Source organism: Berghia stephanieae, chromosome 4 (genome assembly GCF_034508935.2).
Source record: "Berghia stephanieae isolate SIO BIC M18660-M18661 chromosome 4, UCSD_Bste_1.3, whole genome shotgun sequence".
NCBI lineage: Eukaryota > Metazoa > Mollusca > Gastropoda > Nudibranchia > Aeolidiidae > Berghia > Berghia stephanieae.
The window spans coordinates 59,654,659-59,679,658 of NC_088363.1; the positions used below are offsets into that span (position 1 = coordinate 59,654,659).

Below are 25,000 nucleotides of genomic sequence, written 5' to 3' on the forward strand. Positions count from 1 at the left end.
AATTCTTCGTCAATAAAATATTAGTTTATTTCACACAACGAGAGCAATTTTCATCACCTAAATTGTTGGCTTTAGTTTTTGATCGGCGAGTTACTCACCAATCCCCCTTATATGTGGCCTAATTCTGGTTGCCTCGGGACTCGTGGGAATGTCACTGCCAATATAGCATGACCACTTGGAACTGATTATACCACAGAATGTGTGAAATAATAAAGACAACAGCAACAGAAAATTAATACATTATACAATCAGGCTTCATAGGAGACCTATAGATCCATGCCTTAATGTGACCATTATGTAAGATAAAACTATGCCACTTTCATGTAACCCAAGCATACCACAACATGTTAAAATGCAAGAAACACAGTTTGGAATATTCAACCTTGAATCGTGTTTGTCTTTAAGGGTTTTACAGCGCTTGCAACACATTAAGGTCATATCAGCGCCAGTAAAAAGGAAGAAAATGGGATAGTAAAAAGTTATAGAATTACAATTAAACACCCAAGAAAAAGTAAGACATAGGGGAACTGGGAACAAATAGGGATCAGATGTAGATTTCAAGAGCACACCGTCAAAGTACTTAGTTTAAGATCACCTAAAAGTCTCATCCAGACACAAGCACAGGTCCCAACTAAGAGGAATACACTCAAATGTTTACCAATCATATAATATATTATGTAAACTCAACATAATACAATGTATAACAGAGAAATGATTTACAAGGAAAAAAATATCATCTCCCAAAACTATAACTATACATTTGACTGTTTCCCTTCCAGCCAAGGAGCTCCGGCAAGGATCAGGACAAAACTAAGTAATCTCATTCCAAGACAATGACAGGAAACAATTGGGAAACGGATATGGGGGGATAGAAGACACAGCATGTACCTCCCTGCCCACTAAACCTTGAATCTTCTTAAGCATGTTTGTTCCAAAAGCAATACATCTATGCGTTAAGTCTAAGACTACTAAGTCCCATCCAGACAAAATCACAGGATTGAGGCCAAGTAAAATAAACTCAAATGCTATTAAAATAAGTTTGCATAACTAACACAAAAAGGAGAATTAATTTTCTAGAAAATTAAAAGGTGTCATAACAAAAGATTTTTACATTTGAGGCTTTCCGTCTATAAAGATACCAGCCATGACTAGGACCAAGTAATCTCATTCAGGGACAGTAAGGCACATGGAAGGGGAAGACAGAAAAAGGTTGTCCCAGCCAAGAGGTACATACTCAAATTATTACAAAGTATTTTTAAACATAAAATGAAGGAGACAATTTATTACTAAAACTAAGGCATAATTTGACTATTTTCCCTTTACTAAAGGATCCAAGCCAAAGTCAGGACAAACGCAAGTAGTCTCATTCCAAGGGAAAGGCAAAAAGTCACATGGAAAAGACACTGGGCATATAGAGATTTAAGAGGCAGCAAGTTTAAACTACTTGCCCACCATTGAAGGTTGAAAAATCCCATCCCACAGTTAACTGCTGTACTCTGGAAAAACATGTAATTAAACATTTGGCCTTCAAATATCAATTGTTTTAAATGACCCTCATTTTGGCAAAAACTCCCAAACCTGGGAACTCATGACGTCTTCTTTAGGCCTAATTTTTAAATACGTTTTATTCCAGAGTGCGGCAGTTAACCGGTTAATCACATACCTTTTCCTCAATAACGTCAAAAATAGTGGGAATGAAACACAACACAACACATATTCCTTTATATATCATTGATATCTATTTATTTTTGTGAAGCATGTGACATATAAAAATCACCAAGTTGAGCAACTTGTTATTTGACTTTAAAACATCTACATTGTAAAATATACTGGAGTAAAACCAAAATCTAAATAAAAGTAAAATTCTAAAACAAGATTTTATTTTAAATTAACACATTCTCAAACTTAACAGATAACAGAGAAGCACTTGAGTAGCCTTGGTCTGTAAACAAGATAAGAAAATGTCTATGGAGGCAAAAGGATGAATGGAAAACCATTTCCTTAGAATACACTATTGTTGGTTTACAGAAAATTAAGAGTGCTTTATTTCAGAACAAGTTGCAGACAGGGTAAAACACAAATAAGAGATACAGAGAGAAAGATAAGGGTCCTTAATTCTTCGTATCTTTAACCTTTTTAACAAGCAATATTAAATTTCTTTCAAATCACAGTTTCACCTATTATTCATCGAGTTATACTTGTAGCCTTGACCTTTGACACCACAGCACACCTCCAGCTTCAATGGAATCAATGGTGATGCAGTTACTACACAGCTCTCTCAGTGGAAATTGAAAACACGAGGTTAGAGTAACATTGAACTCATTTGTAAACGATTAAAAAATAACAGAGGTCCTTAAACAGCCTTTTGATACTAAAATCTGCAGCAATCAATATCACTTTCTTATCCTCAGTAGCATTATCTTAATCCTTGAAATTACTTAACATCATATTTCATGTCTTTTGAGGTGAAAAGTTTTTTGGTATTTTTTTATCATTGATTCATCTCAAAGGTCTATGCCATCAGATTGACTGCTGAAGTCGCATGGTGCTTGCAACACTCAATGGTGAGGAGTAGGAGAAGAAGAAGAAGAACAGAAGGAAGAGGAGGAGGAGGTAAAAGAAGGTGAGATGTAGGTGGTGAAAATGAAGGAAAAGAAGAAAATAATATTGAAATTTTAAATTCAACCAAAAGTGTTATCTAAATACACCCTGCTGTGAAGAGGACATCAATAGTGCACTGGACTTGGACTGAAGCGTTTCCAGCACTCGGGGCAACTTGCTGAGTTTGTGCCTGACGTCATCTCTTAGGACATCTGATTGGCTAAATCTGAAAAGAAATAAGTAAATAAGAAGCTATGATTTAAGGCCATGTTTATGATGAATAGAAAAGTTTATCAATTTATTACACATTGCACATTGACATGATAATTTGGTTTCCAATCACTCTTTCCAAGTGCATTGTTGAAACTTATTCATGCAATACAAGTGTCTCCATCCAAGAGTTTAGTCTTGGGAGAAGGAGAAAAAAAGCAGCAGCAAAGGAAGAGGAAACAGATAATCCTCCTTTCTTTTACTTTCAATAATTATGACAATCTTATTACTTTTACTAAACAATCATCCTTGCAAAGGCAAAAGAGATAAACAACAAACAAAAACAAATAAATCTAAAGAGATTCATATATCTGAACAAACAAAAATAATATCACTCTGCTTTGCTCACTTGTTGGTCTTGCCCAGTGTGTCCACATAAGTAACTGTCTTTGCTAGACTCTTCACTCCTAGTTGTGTCCCGTCCTGAAACTGTACCCATACTTCTCCCTTGGTGCTCTGGGAGGCCCAACCTATGTCTGGAACAAACACAGGATGGCCCAATGGTCCTGGACCCTGCTGTCGGGATGAAGGAGTTGTACTGATGTGATTGTCTGATGAGGCAGATGATGATGTTGATGGTGATGAAGCTGACATGATTGTGCTGTCCATAGTTTGGTTAGTTGTTGTGTTGAGTAAACTAGAATTGAATGCTGACATCTGTTCAAACAGTAAAAGAAATAAATAAAATTAAAATTCATCATGCAAACATTGAAGAAAAATGACAATGATCCAAAAATATTCAATGACAGAATGACAAAGTTCAAAGTACTGTAAAATATTATTTCTCTGCACATCAAAATATTCTTTACCATAGTTGGACAAATTTTAAAAGCTACTTTATGTTCTTGTGGAATGACACTCTCCTTCAGACTGGTAGATGTGTGTTCTAGTCCCGCTATGTGCGGTGCAAAGTTGAGTCCTCTTTACTCACATTTTCTTACCATACTCAGGTGTAAAATCAGTACCTGGATGTTGACAGCAGTGAATCTGTTGAAAAAAAATTGTATTATCTCTTTACAAGAATCATGTTTCGTCCTACATTTTAAGTATTGCTATTGGAGAGGGAACCTTTTATTAAGCGCTTTCAGCACGTTTAGCAAATATTGCACAATATAAATGTTCAATTCAAAAACTAAACACCCAGTTTTAAGGTGCAAAGTCAATAATTAATCATAGACCTAAGATAAAGAAGTTAGGGAATGTTCAAAAGAGGGCAGTACAAATGGTTAGGGGATTATCAACAATAGGAACAGTGCAATGTGTATGCAAGACCATCTACAATTGCTATCCCTGCAGCAGTAAAAAAAAGACTCAGCTTAGGCAAAATCAACCGAGTCATAGAACAAGGAACTCTTGGAAATATTAAAAAACCACATTAAAAAAACTGACAGGCATTCATAAAATCATTGGTATAAGCGGCTCATACGAGATGGCCCTATTCGACCAAGATGTTTATCACATTTGCTGGCAGTACACTGCAATAACCTGGTGTTTGAGTCAAAGGGTGACCATAAACTGTTACTGTCTCTCCCATGTCATAATAACTGAAGTATACTCTCTATGAGCGTGAGTATTCCATGGATGCAACATCTGGAGTTTAACAAACGTACAAGAACTCACTTATTTTTCTTTTTTCTTTTTTTTTTTGGAAAAAAATCTGCAAACCTTCTTAATTTACAACAAAGTTGGAGTTATCAAAAAAAAACCCAATAAAGTTACTTAATAAAAAAATGGAGATTTTTTATATACAGAAAGCTGGCTAAACTTTTAAAAAGCAAGCCAGACATTTATCAGAATTTCTGAAAAGCCAGCGATCTGGCAACCATGTTATTCTAAGCAAGTACAAGCTATGAGAACTCTCAACATAAACTAAAAACAAGAAACATACTTGTATATGATTTTTGATCGTTGAGAGCTTGGTGTCATTCATATTATCTTTGCAATCAGAGTCACCAGAACTGGAGGTACTTTTATCCAAGGCATTTTTGTCTGGCCGCCTGTAGAGAAGATCAAGAGTTAAAATAGTGTGGAATTTCTTGATCAAATTAATAGTTCTTTTCACAATTATTCTTGATCAAATTATACACTCGGCACCATAATTAACACAACGCTCTTTGAACTAATTCTATTCATTAGCAATTAAAAATAACTACATGAAAATTAGACTGTATGATAGATTGTCCAATTTTGTAGAATTTGAAACAAGTTTTGTTTTTTAACTGTGGCTGCATAAAAAATTCAAATTTGGATTCAATTTGGCCCCTGAAAATTCTGTAAATATCAAATTTTTCAGTATATAGCGGTGAAGAAGAAGAAGAAGAAGAAGAAGAAGAAGAAGAAGAAGAAGAAGAAGAAGGAGGAGGAGGAGGAGGAGGAGCTGGAGGAAGGGAAGAGAAGGAGGAGGAAGAGGAGGAGGAGGGAGGGAGGAGGAGGAGGAGGAGAAAAAGAAGAAGGTTCAATAATAATGTAGAAGTGATCTTTAAATTCCAATGAAATAATAAATCAAATCTGAGAAATGATTTTCAAACATTGCAAAATCACTCTTATTTAATCTTACCTGCCTACAATTACAGGAAACAGTTGGGTAGAATCTGGACTAACTGACTGAACACTAGATATAACACTCTCGAGTTGAACACATTGCTGATGACACTGTGAAGGGGAAAGTAAAAAAGAGACATAATACTGTAATACAACAACAAAAAATAATTTCTAAATAAAGTCGCTGATAGCCATCATCTTCCATTAAGGTCACAACGTGGTCCCAATAGCTCTAAATAAGTCGAATCAGATATGGTACCGGCTTAATGGCCCAAACTTTTAGTTGATTAATCACTCTTGTTTTTATAAAGCTAATCATTTTCTTCATTCTCAAAGGTAAGAATGAGTGCCTGGCCTTTACTTTGTTTCTTCTTCATACTAGTGAATAAATATCCAAATAAATAAACAGACAAATAAGTGGGAACTGAAAATCATAGCTTTTCCCCTTGAAAAAGAACATCAAGTCTGAGTAATAATAGTGACATTTAAAAACTGTTTTAAAACATGCAAAACACATTCCTCTATCTCGTTTCACTTACATAAATCATCTACTTCAACCAAACTGAATATTACTATCAATGTCAGATTAAAATTTTTTGTTCTCCTGACAGTATAAATGTAAGTAGTGCCCTTTAAAAGGCCATGACATTGCTATTCAAATTGATACCTGCAAAGTAAGACGATGCATAAACAATCAAAATGTATTTGGAAAGAAAAACATGGCTAATAAAATTAGAAGGTAGAATATTCATACAAGTTTGATATCTTGACAGCCTGGATTGTATGTTATGGATTTCATCGATTTATTGATACCTCTGTTGTTTGTTTTGTTTTAAAGGGTTTTATGGCGCTTGCGACACATTTAGGTCATATATCAGCACCAGTAAAAAGGAAGAAAATGGGGTAGTAAAAAAGTACTAGATTTACAATTAACTCTTTAAGATTCAACCCGACAAAAACCGACAACGGCATAATATTCATGGGCGGGGTAGTCAAGACTGGCCTCAGTAAGTAAAATCCAATCGTTGTGAAGGAAATGACAGGCCCTGTCACTGCCGCAGGGTGTTTTCAGCTTTGATTTTTATAAATTTGCCGACAGAAAAGAAAATACGTTTCAGAAATTGCGATTTAAATCCTATTTTATTGGCGGGTGAAAATCATTGACATTGCACTTTGTTTGGTAAAAATCGGTAAAAAATTACGACTTTGTGATGAAAAATGACTTTGAAGACAATTATTGTAAACTTTTAAAATTATTATGAATAATTTATAACTCCCTTATTTGTGGGTCGATTTTGTCATTCGAGGTATCAATTTTATTGTAATAAAGAGATAGGAACTTCAGAGTTATTTTTTCTGATGCGAAATTATTACTTTGTAATTTTAGCACCAAGAAAAATAGTCGGTAAATAAATTTGTTACACCTCTTTGATAGACCGCCGGGGTCCGTTCGTGTAGAATTGTGAATCAAGAGTCTCAAAGTCTTAGACCAATGACAGGCTATCTATTCAGCTGGCCGAAACAAAGACGCTTCTCCCCGTCGATGTATTATGCTATTGTTATGCAAGGAATATAAGGGAGCGTTCACATATTACGTCATCAGCTAGGGGGGAGGGGGGGTCTACCAAATGTTGACATGTGTTGACATGGGGGGGGGGGGGGGGGGGGTCAGACCCAAGATGATGTCATCAAAACATAGGAAAATTAGGCCTATTTTATTAAAGGCAAGAGCTTCAAAAATGGCATTCCAAATAAATTAGCAAAAAGAAGAACAGCAAATGGGAGAAAGTGATGACGATGAAGATGAAATTGATGATACTATTTATAGTACATTGCCAGAGGTCCAAGGCAGAAACATTTTTGAATCAATTAATTTTATGTTTGGAAATTGAAACAGAAATTCATTCCACTAAAAGACTAATATGCTATAAAATAACTTGCCTCCTATACTATTTTAAATTACACTTTCTGAAATTTTTTTAATAGCACCTGCACCAAGTAGCCTAATTTAAATAATGTTTGTTAGATTTTATCTTTGCAAATTTAAATTTTATGTCCCCATTGTATCGTAAAACATAAATTATCAACAGTTTCTGAAATTAATAAAATGTCTGAATGTGTTTTATCAAACGTTGATAATTAATGTTTATGGTTTGAAAAATGAATAATAAATATTGTGAAATTTAAGTTATCTTTTAGTTTTTATTAAATTAGATGACGTCATCATCTGTTGGGGGGGGGGGGGGGGGGGGGGGTGGTCAGGTCAATGATGACAAGTGATGACTTGGGGGAGGGGGGGGGGTCTAAAAAGGGCAAATTTTTGATGACGTAATATGTGAACGCTCCCTAACACCTTATTGAGTAGGCCTAAAAGCTAAAATCTAAAAGTAAAAAATATAATTCTGAGGAATTTGAAAGTCACATTGCTGAAATCAGCTTGAAAAAAGAAGTACATTGGTCTTTGTTTCATAAAAATCGGTTGAAAACCAACTGTTTTACGAATAAATTTGATTTTTAAAATTGCTTTTGTTTATTTTAGCTTTTTTTAGCAACTTTTTTATTTATCGGCCGATTTTTTTTATTTTTATATCATTCTTTATATCTCAAAGAGACGAGATCAGTGATATACTTTGTTTGTTTCAAATGTAACTAGAACATAATTTGGCTTTTTTACCTATCGACCATGCCTGGATAATTTATTCAACAACGTGGCGATTTGACGCAACCATTCCATGGCCGTCTTCCACTGCCTCAACGATGATTCAATTCATTGTTGACGGCTGTTGACACGTGAGCTGCCAGAACGACCAATCGTTGAAGGGTCAAGATGCTCAGTAGCCAATCGTTCTTCTGTCAAAAAACTTAAGAACTCACGAGAACAAAAGTTTGAAATTTGGTGATGGACGGACCTATGAAATCGTTTCTGGGCGGAGTTTAGCCATGAGTGACCGTAGAAAACGAAAAGGCGACTACAGATATCAAAGTGTAGGCTTATATCATCAAAGGATGTCTACATGATTGACATGGCCATATAGGGAACTCATTATCTACTCCCCCAAAAAGAATCTGAACACGAGAGGGTTAAAGCACCCAAGACAAAGGGGAATATTTCAAATAAAGATCAGATGTTGATTCAAAGAGCATACTATCAGTGTATTCAGTTTGAGATCACCTTAAATTCTTATCCTGGCCTAAGCACAGGCCCCACTAAGAGAAACACAGCCAAATGTTCACAAATCATTACATCATTATATATATGTAAAACAATTTTTTTAAAAAGACAGTGCATGACAGAGAGGTGATTTACAATACAAAAAACATAATCTCCCAAAACTTTACCTATACATTTGAATATTTACCTCCAAGCCAGGTTATCCGAAAGACAAAAGCAAGTAATCTCATATCAAAATAACAGATATAGAGGGATAGAAGACATAGTAAGTGCCTCCCTGCCAACTATGGAAGGTCAGAAAACCCCACCCAGTATTGATATCTCTAAACCAAATGTTTAATTATTTCTACAAACGTGTCATTTGAGTCCCAACTCAAATTAACTGTTACCATCTCAACATTTCATGTAAAAAATTGTCCCCAATTATTGAATGAATGGTCAATAGCAACTCTCTATTTTCAGAATTTAGCACGTTTTAAAATATTTTATAAAGTGTGCATATATTTTAATTTAAAGAAGCATAATGCAATAATTAGTTTACTAACAATTTTTTTTGGTCAACTCAGAGGATGTGTCAGTTTCGCAGCCAAGAGGCAGGAAGACAGAATTAATGTTATTTCACAACTTAAAATATGTCTTGCTCCTTAAAATTCATCATTACTTACAATACAAGAGTAACAAACAATTCAAATATGTTTGGAAATGTTCTCATACTTGTCTATTTTTGACAAAATTGCTTATTGAAAATTGCAATATCATTTTGGTGGACAAACCTGTATTTTGTTGTAAAGGAAATCAATAGATGTAGAATAGACAAAGTAAAAACGACCTTGTCAAATGCATGACTTGACTTACTTGACTCACGCCTCTTGATTCCTTGTGAAACATAGAGCCGCACAAATGCATGACACTAATGACAAAATGATAAATACAGGCCTGTAAATGGCTGGTAAAAAAAATGTCTGAACTTTTTGAGGGGAAGGGCCACGCCCTGTGGAGTGTGCGATTGACGATAATTGAAAAGATGACATTATAGAAGGAATGAAATTGACGTCACTCAGCTCCTTGTTGTTTTTAGCCAGCCATTTTTATATTTTTAAAAACACAGTACATGCAATGTTAACCAAATAGCACATACAGTGCTTTTACAGAAACGGCAGAGCAGTTCTCACTAAATTCTATCAGTCGGACTATTAACGTTCAAGGGTACACATAGTTTTGTGCATTGGTACGTTATATCCGGCTGGAAGATGTTATGGATAATTTAGCTTCACGCGCAGCATTAATAGTTAACCAATTTATTTTTGTTTTTTGACTCCATTTTTCAAGGCAAAGAAATAAAAACTCCTTTATCTTTCTTTTATGTTTGATTTGCATTTGTCTTTTGATTTGGCACATTTTTCTTTTTCTTAAATTTTTTTTTTTTTTAAAGTCGACACTTGACAGAATTTATCAAGCAAAGTTGTACTGTCGTAAATCCGCCAATCATCGGAAGATTTACAGGTCTGTAAATAAAGCCCTTGACACTTTGGTTGTATTAACAGCTTTCATTTACAATTTTATTTTAAAATACAGTAAAAAAGTAGAATCTTAAGGGGTCAGAAGATTTACATATCTGTAAATAAAACCCTTGACACTTCGGTTGTATTAACAGCTTTCATTTACAATTTTATTTTAAAATACAGTAAAAAAGTAGAATCTTAAGAAAGGGGTCAGAAGATTTACATGTCTGTAAATAAAACCCTTGACACTTCGGTTGTATTAACAGCTTTCATTTACAATTTTATTTTAAAATACAGTAAAAAAGTAGAATCTTAAGGGGTCAGAAGATTTACATGTCTGTAAATAAAACCCTTGACACTTCGGTTGTATTAACAGCTTTCATTTACAATTTTATTTTAAAATACAGTAAAAAAGTAGAATCTTAAGAAAGGGGTCAGACCCTTGACACTTCGGTTGTATTAACAGCTTTCATTTACAATTTTATTTTAAAATACAGGGAAAAGTAGAATCTTAAGAAAGGGGTTATTTCTTTTGTCTTTTTCTCAAATAACATGATATTTAACTAAATTAATGTGACCAATCACCTCAAAGCATCTCGTTGGGAGAAACCAGAAACCAGAAGGTGATTGTAAAGTTAAAAGGACCAGAAATATTTTTTAAAATTTCTTTTGTTATTAAAAGAAATTATATTCATACTTCTCAATAAAATATAAAACTTAATCCGAAAATTATAATTTTGACTATGAATTCAATTTCTAGCATCTAAAACATTCCACATAATACCATCTTGAGGCAATTAGCTTTAGAGTGGTCTACCATGTGCATAGCCTCACCTTTTTGACATAATCCAGAATATCCCCAGTCTCAACACTTAATCTTGGCTTGATATCCATAGATTCCAAGGTCAAAGTAGTCCCATCTTTCTCAACAACATGCAGACCCTTAGCACTTGATGTGAATCTGGAACCTAGAATAATAATCCCATGTGAGAATTGAAAATCTGTTCACGAAGGGGAATTATCTGGTGTAGCATATAACAAATTTAAATATTACAGGGTCTTCTTGCAGGTAGATATGTTAAACAACATTCATGATAAATACTTCTCTAAATCATAAAATAGCAACACACGTTTGACAAAAACCTGAATGAGTGGACTGAATTGGCAAATTCTAAAAATTCTGTTAATTTCAAACTTATATATAATTATTACAAAATGTTGGAAAGGCAGCAAAAAAAAATATCTTCCTAATTCAACAATATGAATTTAATCAAACATTTGCTTTATCGACAGCTAACAAAAACGTTGATAGATTTATTTTCAAAACAAGTACGAACATTAGATTTATTTTCAAAATAAGTACAAACATAAATCGAAACTTTGAACAACACAAACAACATGGCAATTGCTTTATCATTTATGTAATATAACTCTACATACACATACCATCATAGAATTCTGCTGCAAAATCAGGGCCAGGAGAATTCTCCATCAGCATACATTTGGCACGTTGGGTATAAAGAGTGACTTTTGGCGTTTTGGACTTGATAAGATTAACAAACCTAAAAACATGAAAAGAAAATTTAATGAAAGAACATGAACACAAGATTAAACAATGTTTATTTGTCTTTGTTTTTAAGGGGTTTGCAACACATTTAGGTTATATCAGCGCCAGTAAAAAGGAAGAAAATGGGAAAGTAAAAAGTTATAGAATTACAATTAAAGCACCCAAGAAAAAGTAAGACATAGGGGAACTGGGAACAAATAGGGATCAGATGTAGATTCCAAGAGCATACTACCAATGTACTTAGTTTGAGATCACCTATAACTATAAGCCTCACCCGGACACAAGCACAAAATCCAACAAAGAGGAATACACTCAAATGCTTACATTATACATTCAAAATAACAAATATAATAATACATAACAGAGAGATGTTTTACAAGGAAAAAATATCATCTCCCAAAACAATAACTATGCATTTGACTGTTTCCCTCCCAGCCAGGACTGCGGCCAGAGCCAGGACAAAACCCAAGTAATCTCATCCCAAGACAAAGACAGAAAGCAAATTGGAAAACAGATATAAGGGGATAGAAGACAAAGTATGTACCTCCCTGCCTACTATGGGAGGTCATGAACCCCACCCAGGATTAAACAATGATTAAAGATTTTAACACAAATGAATCAATACATAAATAAAATAAAATAAACTGTAAGACTTAACTTTTTATAATACAAGTGATATAACGGTCACTATATTCAGCAGAAAAATGGGAAATGACTTGAAATCAAACTTTTTGTCTCATTTCTATAAAAAGGAATGGTCATCAGACAAATCAATAAAAAGATATTTCAAGATGGAAATGAACATATTGCTGATATAACCTTAATTTGGGATTCTTACCTTGAAGCATACTGGTATTTTTTTACATACTTCAGAGGAATAGAAGGGAATTCAAAACTTTTACATTTCCCGGACAGCGGGGGTGGGGTATCTTGTACAGCAGTGCCTTTACCTCCCCCTGGCTGGAACACTTGCATCTATTAAGGCAAAAATTAACACACTTTAATAAAATACCAAGACTGCAGAGAGAAAAAAAGAAAAAAGAAAAAAAAAAAAAAAAAAGAAAAGAAATCAAATCAAATAGGTGGAGTTGAAAAAAAATAAAAAATAAAAATAAACTTGAGCTTTTAAATAGAGTAATATCCAATAAACGTGCTCAAAGCGCTTTACAAGGGGTCCCTGGCCAACAGCAACAGGTAACATGTAGAACAAGACATGATGCCTATTTATATAGCATGAGAAATAAAAAAACAAATAAAAAAATGACATTGCACAAAACTGATCACTTTCACAAAAACCAAAAAAAAAGTGAGAACTGTCTACCAATAACCTTTGGACACCATGTTGATATATTGTTGAGTAAATAGTATGAATGTGAGATGAAAAAAGAGGAAAGAGCAAGACCTGAAAATGTACAGTCAAATGTAAAATCTTTTGTTGGATTGACATTTTATAAATAGGGAGCATAAATTCATACTTTAATAACTTTACCTGTTTACCATCTTTGTGAATGAGAATAACTTCCATCACCCTATCCTCCTTGGATTTCTTCTTGATAAACTCTACGCATACTCTGCCATCATTCATTATGTGGACCTACAGAGATAAAAAGAAAATTGCTGACTTTATGGTGACCATGAAAAGATAACAAGAATAATAAGAACAAAAATTAAAACAATAGTAATAAAACTATTATTATTATTACTACTACTTTATTATTATTATTATTATGTTACTATTATTATTATTATTATAATAATATAAAAATGATTCCGTCTCCTGAGGCTGTACCAAAAAGTAAAATATTGTCGTATGTGAGAGAACACAATGTTACTTCACTTTTAAAATTCAGTCAAAATCATTCAATTTTATAAAAGTTTAAAACATATAGAGTCACTCTGCCCCTTAGCGTCTGCTTCGTCATACCAACTGCTGTGTGAGATGTGTCACAAAATAATAGATTTCTCGAATCCAGCGCTAATTACGACAATGAGGCTTATTTATATGCAGCCCCCTTTGTTTTGTTCCCATCCCGATGAGTGCACAGCCGAGAAAAGCTTTTGTTTTCCAAGATCTGACAACTTTATGCAGAAAGGTAAGAAAGGTAGCGAACTCTACTTTCCTTATTTCTAGCCGGATTATCATCTGACTAATCAAATAATCCGGAGGGCGATCTCTTTTCTGTGGAACAATGTCATGACTGGTTTATTCTGTCCCTCCAGGAAATTCCATTTTCCCCCACAAATTATGCCACAAGTAGTGCATCAATCGATTCTGTTAATCATTACTATCAGCCACAAATATCCCAGGTATTTTTTTTTAATTGCTAAAATTCTGATTGGACAAACACTCAACAGAAAGAAATTTATGTCAATTCAATATAAGAAACTTTTAGATTGTACAAGCTGGCAAACTAGTCTCTTGTGAGCTTCATCTAGTACAAATGACAGCATTATTTTGCGTCATTGGTTTTATTTTCAGCGTAGGAGAGCATATTTTGTGTTGACGTCCGTCATAAGCCTGAGGCGGACGGGACAGGCCAGAATGACTCTACTAAAAGATAAAAACAGATTTGGGTTTGAAATGCTTTATTTTCAAGTTCAAAATTTTCTTCCACATTTGAACGTTATTATTCATCATCTTGATGGTCTTGGTCACATAAACTGCTACATTTTTCGAAATACCTCCAGCAAGCTTTCACTTTATTGATCATTTGTCAATATCTAAACAAGGAAAGCTGATTAAAAAAAACATCTTTTCCATTGTCATTCAACATAACTAATTGTCTTTGTCTTTATGTATCCTTTCACACAAAACGACATTTTGTCTTAGCCTTTAAGATACTAATGTTACATAATTCATTTTAAATCAAATAAATGGATTTAGAGTACAAGTTATATCATGACTTAAAATGTAATTGAGCATCAGCGAAGAACATATTACGAAAGGAAAACTGACATTAGTTACTTTTTCGGAAAACATTATAAAAGCAAGAAATCAAAACATGTAGTCATGTACCCCATGTAGACCCAATACTTACAATGACATTCTTTGTTTGTTGTCTAATCGGTCTCAGCCGTTCGGTATTCAAAGGCTGTTTCAAATCTGCCACTGGTAATTGTTTTTCATCACTTTTGTCATCTCCGCTGGTCCCTCCACTATCAGGACTGTCCCTACCACCAACACATAATAAATCCTTTTTGGGGTCTGCAGCCATAAAGGAAATGACACTTTGTTGCGCATTTCCATCAAATTCCTCAAGAAATTCTAAGGGCTTCCTCTTATGAATAGCACCACAATTGTTTTTAAAGGTTGTTTGTTCATAATCATAAACCTTTTCCTTTTTATTTTGAAAGTGTTTGATATTTTCTGGCACAGAAATTGTTCCCTTGGATGAAACATATTGAGAGTCTGCAAGACTGCTCGTTTTTGAGTCAAAGCTGAGAATTTTTTTCGTTGACTGAAGTGGAAAATCTCCTTCACTCATTCCAGAAATAAAAGGCCCATGTCCTTCCCCAGAATGAGGTTGGCATGGTCGTTGTGGTGCATTGGGAACTGGGTGAGGGAGAGGATTTCCAGTACATGAGCTGTTTGTGTTGCTTGAGGGATATATCACACTGCTATTTGTATGGTGGCCCATATCAGCAAAACTGCTCGAATTGCTATGCATGGATGCTGCAACAGACCATGTGGCAGACATTGGCGAACTGTTACGTAGTTGTCTGTCATCATATTTGCCAGAGTCAAAAGATGGTAAGGGCCTTGTTGACTGAAATTCATTGTTACTGGCATTTTTGGGCAAATAATCTTGTCTTGGATTTCTTCCTTTTCCGCTTTCAGTAAACTCCAGAGCTCTTAGGGCATCCCTCGTCTTTCTGAATTCTTCCTCAGTTTGACTGGGTTTGAATAAAAATCAAAATCATAAGAATGCAACACACTGAGTTTTAAATCACTATTTCTAAATTTGGTGTATAATGATGTTTGAAATTTGGTTTACTATAATGACCAACTAAACAACTAAAACTTAATTTGAATTTTTTTTAAAGGACAATAAATCTTATCAAATAAAGCATGTATTAAATGTTTGATTAAAAAATAGAGCGTGTACTCATATTATATATATGAGAAAAATCAGAAACAAAACTTTGAAAGATTTTTTTTTTTAAATATAAAACAATCTCAAACCTTTCCCTCTCTCTGACAGGAGGACTGGCTGGGTGTCTGCTAACAGGATCTGAGGAATGAGAGGACCACAGCCCCCCAACACCGCCATCAGAACTGGCCTTGCTGCTGTGAGGAGATGCTTCATTTTCATCTTCTGGAATTTGAGCCTCTCGAATTGGAAAAGCTGGCATGGGTCTCCCTCTTCCCCCAAGGGTGTTGCTGTCCTTGTGAGATGAGGCTGAAGCTAGTGTACCATGACCACTGTCGATGGATATTTCAGACACCTGGTAACAAGGACAAAACAGGAGAGCAGCGTGACTTTAATTCTAAGTTCAAAATAAGCTAAAATTAAAATGGTGAAAGACGAACTGGAATTTTTGTAATGTTGATGGCTGGGACAGCATGTCATGTAATAAAGTTAAGCTATATTAAGCACACTGAGTCATTGAAAGAGTGTCAATGTTTGCAAACATTAACCCAAATGTTTTTATCAATTAAGGCAGTTAAAATACATCGCTCCATTTGACTCGGATGAGACTAAGTATCTGGCTTTTAGCAGTGACAGATAATTGTATGAATGCTTGTATGAAAATGGATGCTGAAAAGGCAACTTGTACTGTATTGAATCAAAATTTGCATTCAGCTGAAATAGAGAATAAATTAAGTTCAATGGGCACCGAGAAACTATGGACTATATAAAAACCACATTTATTTTAATGCTGAAAAAAAAACAGGAGAGGGAAAAAATAAATAAAATAAAATAAAAACGGGAGTGTTGGGACAAATCACTGATCTAAATGACCATTTTTTAATTATTATTTTTTTTTGTCCCAAAACGACAGGACACTTAGGCAGTTAATACTGAATTATTGTTTTTATTAATATTATCTTCTATAAATAAGCATGAAATCTTATCTTGTCTTTACTTTTTGACTATAATTTTTCTTGACTGCAGGTTTTCTCATCATGTAAGGATGCACCAATATGTCTGAAATAAAACAATAAACATGAAATGTAATTAATTCAAAATGAGAATTATCTCAACTCTAAAACTAAAACACTTCTGTTAATTGTTTTCATCCTTTAAATTGAAAAAAAAAATATAAATAAAAAAAACCCCCAAAAAAACAACATAAATAATTATTCTATTTACAGCTTGATCAAAGCAGTTAATAGATCAATAGTGAGTAATGTCGACTACAGTTAATCTTACTCTGTAATTTTGAGTGCTCATGGCAGTAAATCACTGAAAAAAATAGTCTAGTCTGTGAGAAAAACTTATGACCAATTTCTGAGATGACATTATTTATCTAATTTTTTTTTTTGGACTTTGTTGTACACATGAATAAGCAATTGAACCAATGGCAACAAAACAAAAACTCTTTTAAAACTTTTTTTTAAAAAGTCTGAATTTACAGTAAACCTTGTTAGACCAGGGTATATTTGACAGTTTTTTAAATTATATTTGATTTGACGCAGTCCATGCTAATTAAGATGGTGTTATGGTAAAGTTAATCAGTATATCTATAAAATCTGCATCAACCTAAGATGCAAGATTTCAACTAATTTTTACAGAAATCAATATTAAAAATACTTTACAACAGCGTTAAGCAATTCAATTTAGAAACAATGACTAAAAAAGATATACTTTAGCTAATCTTCCCTGACAGAGAAATGTCTGTACGATTCAGAATTTGAACAAATTGGCAATACAAAAAAAAAACCTATGTCACTTATTAGTATTAATGGCAGGTTTGCTATTGTATGTGATTAAACTGCTGTAGGGAATATTTTTTAAAAGCAACCTACCTCTAAGAGATATCCTATCCCTTGGATTTTTCCTCAGCAAGGACTGAATGAGATCCCTGGCGTCCTTACTGAGGTCATCAGGTAGATGGTAATCAGCCAGGATTACTTTGTTCAAGGTACTCTTAACAGCATCTGTGTCAAATGGAGGCCTACCAACCAAGAATGTGTACAACATGCAGCCAAGAGACCACACATCTGCTTCCAAGCCATGGGCAGAACGCATTGCAACCTCTCTGTCGAGAAAAAAAAAAGAGAGTTTAAAATCATTTTTACATCAGACATTTTTTCTGATACAGATAATTGTATAATATACTAAGTAGACTTGAGAGAAGGAGGAAAATTAAACTGAAAAGGTGAGAAAAAATGAATGAATAAATAAAATCTCCCTCCAACCCTCAAGCCCACTTCTTTCCCATTGAAAAAATAAAAAATCTGCAAATGCAGAAAAATATACAAAATCCCCATCCTTTTTTAACAGTAATCCTGACAAACGGCCTAAAACAGATGTTTGGATTACAATTATGTGACTTTACACATCATTATCAATGTTGTGATTCAAATCAAGACAAATGTCCTCTTACGGTGAAATGTAATTTGGAGTGCCACACATTGTGAAGTGTTTTTCTTCTGGACCTTGCAGTTGGGTTGCTAGACCAAAATCTGCTATTTTCTGTGGAAGGGAAAACATGAACGTAAGAAAATTTACTGCAACTAACAAAAATTTTAATACATTTAATTTCACTTTTTAAAAATTTATTCACAATGCTTTTAGAATGGCTACAAGTAAAAATTTTTTTTGGGGGGTATTATCTTTGAAAAACATGCCGATCTCAAAGGGGGGAAAAATTTGTCCCACACAAACATTTTTAAGAATGCATATGTTTAGTTCAGTTTAGAAACAAATCAACTCATGGTTAAGCTCTAATAAATTCCTATAAACTTTCCATGAGAAATCCAAAAAATAATTATACTAGAATACTTTAAAAACATACATATCAAAAACTAGCAGCTAATCATTTATCTGAGAAATGAGAACAGAGGTAGATACCAAAAGCAATCTATCTGAGATCATTTGAAAAGCCCATCCCATTCAAAGATACTAGGTATAAGAATCCTGCCAAGAAGGGTACGCTCAAATAATAAAGAAAGAAATAACATAAAAGATATAATAATACAAAGCAGAAAGAAGATGTACATTAAATGGAAAAGTATATAATCTCACGAAAAATTAATTTTAAAAGGAACCATACATTTCACTGTTCTCATCTTGGCTGCAGACCCCAAGGAGGATAAAAGTATTTAGAAACAAACACAAGTAACCTCAATCCTGGACAAAGTTGAAATACAACATGAAAAGGGAAAACACACAGGGGGATAGAGGAAACAGCAAGAATGACTTCCCTGGCCCACCATAGGAGGTTGCTAGAACCCATCTCTTTACTTGTTGACAAAAACTTCTTGATATAAAGTCAAATATATTTTTGTTTAATTTTTACTTTTATCCAAAAGACGCTTTTTGGAAATACAGATAAAGACCAAGTTCAACTCTGTGAATAAATGGAAAATCATGATCAGAATATTGTTTAACTCTCTCGAGTTTATATGAATGGAAAATCAAACAAATTTGTTCAATTTTCAATGAGGATAAAATTCGAGAGTTAACCAAAGAGAAATAATTACATTTTGTAACCAATACTCACCACATTCATGTCCCGAGTTAGTAGCAGGTTTGACAATGTGAGATCTCTGTGGACAATGCCATGAGAATGGAGATAAAGGATACCTTCCACTATCTGCTGCATTAGCCTACGTGCTTCGTCTTCTGTGAAACATCGGCTGTGGGAGTGTAAATAGCGCTGCAGTTCTCCATTGTGGCATATTTCAAGAACAAGGTAGACATAATTGGAGTCCTCAAAGAAATTGTATAGCTAGAAGGATGATAAAGAGTGAAATGTTTTCTATTACTATATTACATTTTATATTCACAAACATGAGTTCTAAGAATATTTCACAATAGCTTTATAATATAATGTAAAGTCTTACCTCCAGCACAGAAGGGTGCTTCAAACGAGAATGGATCTCAACTTCCTTTTTCACCCTTGCGCTCATCCGTGTTGCTTTCATCAATTTCTTGTCAATCTATAAATACATTAAAAAATTACAATGATCCTCTTCAGCTATAACTAATCATCATTTACGATATGATTTGATAGAAAAAAGCCCTGTTCAAAACAGGGGATATCAAAAAGGTAAAGAAAAGAGAATAAAATTATATTGAGGATGGGGAAACTATCAGACTAACCTCCAAAGTGAAAGCTTACAAAGATGGAAAACCTTTAAATTTTTAATGAAAATTTAAGTTCAATGGGGAAAAAAAAGAAGAAAAAAAAAAAAATCAGGCCAAAATCCACAATTAAGCTAAAGATAATTCCATACCATTTTGATAGCCACCTCCAACCCTGTTTTGTTGGATCGTGCACGGTATACACAAGCAAAACCTCCCTTGCCAAGGAGATTGAGGACTTGATAATCCTGCAAAAAGATAAATTGAATTTTTCATTATTCACATTATAATGAGCACACTTTGTGTACACACACTATTGGCAATGATGGGATGGCACTAAAATGTCGGAATGAGGTGTAGAACCAAAAAAGAAACAAAAAGGAGAATGGCAATGCAAAGCTGGCGCCTTATGTTCCACCAAGGAACCAAGAGGATAAGTAAGTAATGCAAAGCAATTTACAAGGTAAAGTCAATCACAATAATATAGGGCTAACAATGAAATCTATGAAAATATTGTTGGCTTTTTTTAGACATTGGATTTGAAAAAGACGATGATAGTGTCTGCTTTTGCAAGCAAGGAAATATCTTTAAAGTCTCTAGCTGGATTATATAAAATAGAAAAACAACCTTTGGGATGTGTGCTCAGCTACGTTATTTATTAATAAATTTTGTTTATATCAAGTTGAATTTTTCAACCTCCTTTTCATTTTTCCAACTTTCTGGGTTCAATATCCTTAAATATGGTAAGTTATTATTTTTTTTAAAGGAATTTGAAGGATTCTCGTCAACGATAAAAAAATTGCCCCCCTAAAATACATAGTCTTTAGTTTAGATTTTAAATCAGCTAAACAGATTGATTCCTTCAGCTGGCAAAAAATTTACTGAACTTTTACACAAACACACAGACAGACCACTTTCTGATTGCTGAATTCCAATAAAAACTTTTTGCGCATACTTTTTTTTCCATTTAGCGGGTGATTGGAAAATATACTGATGGTTTTTATATAACATACTGAATTCCGTAAATACATACGGAAAATTGGCAACCTTGTATTTGTTTTTGGTACAAGTAGCTGAGGGGAATCAGACGAGGATCTCAACATTCTTAGCTGTCTTTAACCCATGGAGTAACTCAGATAAGGAGGATGGGGCTGATCCTAAGAGGTAGCAATGAACAAGGAATGTAGCTCTGAATTTAACTCTATTAGCTACTACTGTTAGCTAATGCAGCTCTTTCAAAAGGGTGAAGGCATTTTATATTTTTTATTTTCTAAAAATCAGTCTAGCTGCTTGGATTTTCATCTGCAGTTGTTTAATTTTCGAATAAGAAAGAACAAAAAGGAGGGAATTACAATAGTTAAAGTTAGAAAATAAAAGGGCTGTGACTAGTTTGTTGCTGCCCCGAAAACTAATGGTTATCTTTTTAAAGGTCATAAAATCAGCCCTTTGCATATTGCGCTTAAAACTGAAACTCCATAGTCATTGAACAGTCGAGAATTGTTACTAGAATTCTAACTTCTGTGACAGGACTAACAAGATTACCACTCAAATTTACAACAAGATCATCAATATTGTTTATTTTGTTTTTACTTCCCACAAATGTTTTAGGTAATTTCAGTGCCAGTAACAAAGAAAATGGGATAGTCAAAAAGGCTCCAGATTTACAATTGAAAGCACATGATACAAAGTAAGACAAAAGGGAAGAATTGTGTCAGTCTCAGCTTCCAACTGCTTTATCGCATTTTGTAACTGTTGAAATGATGAGAACATTTTACTGATACTGATAGCGATAGCCATTATGCTGAGCCAAGATCGAAAATGAAATGAAAACTCAAGCTTGGCTTGGAGCCACAGTTGACGCACTGGCTATGACCTTTGAATCGACTGGGGCTAAAAGGTCACAAGACTAAGTACAGGTAGACTGCTGTGTCTGCCGTCCTTTATTTCACAGCAAGGATATCATAAGACGAGTATAAATTGCATTCATGTTTATTCGTTATGTATTATATGTCTTTTTTTTTTTGTCTTGTTTATTTTGGGCTTTTTTTGCCGATTATTGCTGATATCATTCGTAGATCGCTATAATGATATAAGTCCTCTGACAAAAAAAACAAGATATCTATTTACTAATCTCTCTCTCCCTCTCGCCAGTGCTCCTGCTGCAAATAATGAAGCTACCATCAACAAACTGCCACTTACAGCCACCATATCATCATTACTACCACTACCAAAGCAACCTCCACATCGTTGTCATAACCAAAATTATAGCAACCACCACCACCTTTACATCCTCATCCTCCTCGTCATCATCGATACCACTACTATTACTACTACTACAACCACAACCATCACATCATCATCATTACTACCACTACCACAGCTACCTCCACATTGTTATCAAACCTACAGTTACAGCAACCACCACCACCATTTACATCATCATCATAATCCTTATCGTCATCATCACTACCACTCACCACATCATCACCATCAACACCATCACTACACAACAAAACTTCGATTACGATCACAACCACCACATCACCACCACCATCACTAGACTACACAACAAAAGGCACATCGGTGTCTGTCAATTTTTATATTTATGATGTCAATCAATGCAAGAGGCAAAAGATCTTATTAACTCAAGGCAGTGTTTACGTACACGGTAACCGGGCACCTAGCCTCAGGATCTACGTACACGGTAACTCTGGTAACTGGTTTTCCGCTACAATCCAAGCAATGGATGGACCTCGCTCTGTATATTGTGTGTGTGTGTGTGAGTGCGTGTGTGTTACTTTTTAAAAATCAAACAATACAATATAATCCATTGAAGGCGAGATTCAAGGTTACCATGTATGTTACTGTTACCGTGTACGTAGATCCTGAGGCTAGGTGCTCGGTTGCTTGATTACAAAAATAATGATACCAAGATATCTGTGATATTCCTCGTTATAACGAAGTTATGCATCTTTAATTGAACCCCCCTAAGCCCTAAAACTTAGTAAAAGCTAGGCACTTTGATAACTCCAGTCCAGTGGCCGCCGATAGGCTCACTGTAAGGTGAAACTCGTTTTTTGGAACTTTATTTTTGACCCTTTACTGTGTTGGTCACCATGGCGTTATTTGTGAACCTATGTGACTAATTTTGGTATCATTTTAAAGGGCACAAAACAAGCTTTCTAACGGTGTATTTCATTCTCAATTCCTGATTGTATTTCTCAGAAAACTTATGATAAAAAATTTTAAATTTTTGAATTATAAGAACTTTTTAAATTATGGATACATTTTAATTATACTTCATACATCGATAGACAATCAATTGAAGAATATCTCTGCCAAATTTCATCAAAATTGAGACACTCGCTCATTATTTTATTTTTCCCGCCACCAACCCCACTTTTTAGGACAAAAACCTCATATTTTTTTCCCTTTTCATTTATCCTTAATTTTTTCCATACTTTCCATACATGAAAATGATTTATATGAAAATAAAGCTTATTTTCTCACCTTTAAAATGATATCTAACACTTGCCATTTATTTTTTAATTGAAACAAAATTACTGAAAACAATAAGTGGGCCATGTTGACTGCAAGACTCAAAATTTCCCGATCGCCGCGAGATGCTGGTTTTGAGGCAGCAGTGAGATCACAGATTCTCTCTGTAAAGTTGACAAAAAATTTCAGTAGAAAAATATAGATAACTCTGGAACCGTTGGTCGTAGAGAAATAAATAAGGTACCAAATTTTATGTTTTTTCAAGTCCCATCCCCATGACTGAGTCAAATCAAGATAATTTGAGTTTGAAAATTTTATCAAAGTGCCTATAAAAGCGAAAGGCAATTTCCAGTCATAATCATAACTTTCTTATAGGCGAGTTGGGTCACAATTTGACTCCCACTGCTGCTGCTCTAATCTGCCTAAAGTTACCGTTAGACACTCCGTTAACTCAAACTACTATCAAAGTCAATGACAATATGATGACCAGTTCAGGCTGTCTCAATCTCAGTCAGTCAGTGGCTGGAGTGGGGACCGAATTTTTTATTCTTTCAAAATATTTGAGTCGAGAAAAAAAAAATGCACAAGACCAAGAGTAGTAAGAGTAAGAGTAAGAGATTAATGAGTCAGAGACGAGATGAGACAGCGGTTGGTCGGAAAAACACTCTGCTTCACTTACATCAAGACTCATTTCTGTAGTTCGATCACCGAGTTTTCAAACGTGAAGAGATTACGTTGGCACAGACACTACATGTCATTGTCATATTCCCCATGTCATAAAGCCAAAGCCATGCCATAATCATTGTTTTGTTGAGTGGAGCATGCCCACCAACTTAATGAACTGAGCCCAACCTTCTTCACTCATTCACTTATCAGCTTTATCAATCAATATTGTCATTGTCAAGTCAAATTAAAGTTAGATCCAGAGGTAAGACCCATATCAACGAACGGACATAGACATTACATATCCTTCCGGGAAGCTTTGGATCTACAATTTGGCATATTTCTCATAATATAGAATAATAAACTAAGTATGAGGCATGTTGATACATGTTTAGTATCAACAAATTACCTCCCCTTCAAAACAAATAAACATTTATTCACGTTCCGAATAACCCTACCTCAATTCCATCTGTATAATCACGCATATCCATATTAATGTATTTATTTAATCTGGATTTAATGGACAAAAGTCTTTAAGAACATAATTTTCTTTCTTGTCCATTTGATATTTGTGTAAATTCAACTTTCTTGAAGAAAACATCTTGAATCATTTCCGGGCGTCTAGCCATATTTTCAAACAACGCGCCGTCATTCCGCAGTGAAACTATTTGGAAAGGAAAAAAAATTAAAATACATAATAATGATATTTCTTTTATTCACATAGATAGGCGGTTTTTAAATTATTGATTTATTTATTTATTGCCTTTAATGTATTCCTGTGGACATTGGACATGGAGAAATATTTCTTCACAAAATTCAAAAGAAACTGTGTATTCCCTACACGAGTGTGCAAAATACACACGTATGCATTCCCTACACCGGAAATTGACGGTCCTTCCGCGACTTCTTGTTGCTATGACTGTCATGGATG

At 34.3% G+C, this 25,000-nt stretch overlaps 2 protein-coding genes across 6 annotated transcripts in view; one reads left to right on the top strand and one right to left on the bottom strand.

Annotated features, from left to right (window-relative positions):
- LOC144971814 (uncharacterized) overlaps positions 1–1,458 on the top strand; it is an 81,088-nt gene extending 79,630 nt beyond the window's left edge. The window contains exon 3 of the mRNA XM_078912891.1: positions 1,329–1,458. Coding sequence (XP_078769017.1) covers positions 1,329–1,458 — 130 coding nt within the window. The remainder of the gene's footprint in view (positions 1–1,328) is intronic.
- A 262-nt stretch (positions 1,459–1,720) lies between these two features.
- On the bottom strand, positions 1,721–24,907 carry LOC144970927 (serine/threonine-protein kinase PLK4-like). 5 transcript variants are annotated; one of them, XM_078911113.1, is made up of 17 exons: positions 24,528–24,907; positions 20,061–20,156; positions 19,668–19,763; positions 19,325–19,552; positions 18,206–18,294; positions 17,625–17,857; positions 16,742–16,803; positions 15,837–16,099; positions 14,692–15,547; positions 13,143–13,247; positions 12,492–12,628; positions 11,533–11,648; positions 10,921–11,054; positions 5,429–5,523; positions 4,760–4,868; positions 3,221–3,528; positions 1,721–2,827 (listed from the first exon to the last, which is right to left on the bottom strand). In XM_078911113.1, exons 1-17 carry the CDS (start codon positions 24,558–24,560, stop codon positions 2,695–2,697), a joined length of 3,093 nt encoding a protein of 1,030 aa, XP_078767239.1. In that variant the 5' UTR covers positions 24,561–24,907; the 3' UTR covers positions 1,721–2,694. The 5 variants fall into 5 exon arrangements, with proteins under 5 accessions (XP_078767239.1, XP_078767240.1, XP_078767241.1 ...); XM_078911114.1 differs by lacking the exon at positions 24,528–24,907 and adding an exon at positions 24,086–24,468; XM_078911115.1 differs by lacking the exon at positions 24,528–24,907 and adding an exon at positions 24,259–24,398.
- Positions 24,908–25,000: the final 93 nt, after the last annotated feature.

What these genes read in the sequence shown, in the direction of transcription:
- LOC144970927 (XM_078911111.1), bottom strand. Translation starts at nt 22,879, where the DNA reads ATGCATAACTTCGTTATAACGAGGAATATCACAGATATCTTG. An exon ending in TAACTCGGGACATGAATGTG is followed by an intron (nt 18,295 to 19,324) that starts GTGAGTATTGGT and finishes TCCCTTCCACAG; the next exon opens with AAAATAGCAGATTTTGGTCT. An exon ending in GGATAGGATATCTCTTAGAG is followed by an intron (nt 16,804 to 17,624) that starts GTAGGTTGCTTT and finishes GTTTTATTTCAG; the next exon opens with ACATATTGGTGCATCCTTAC.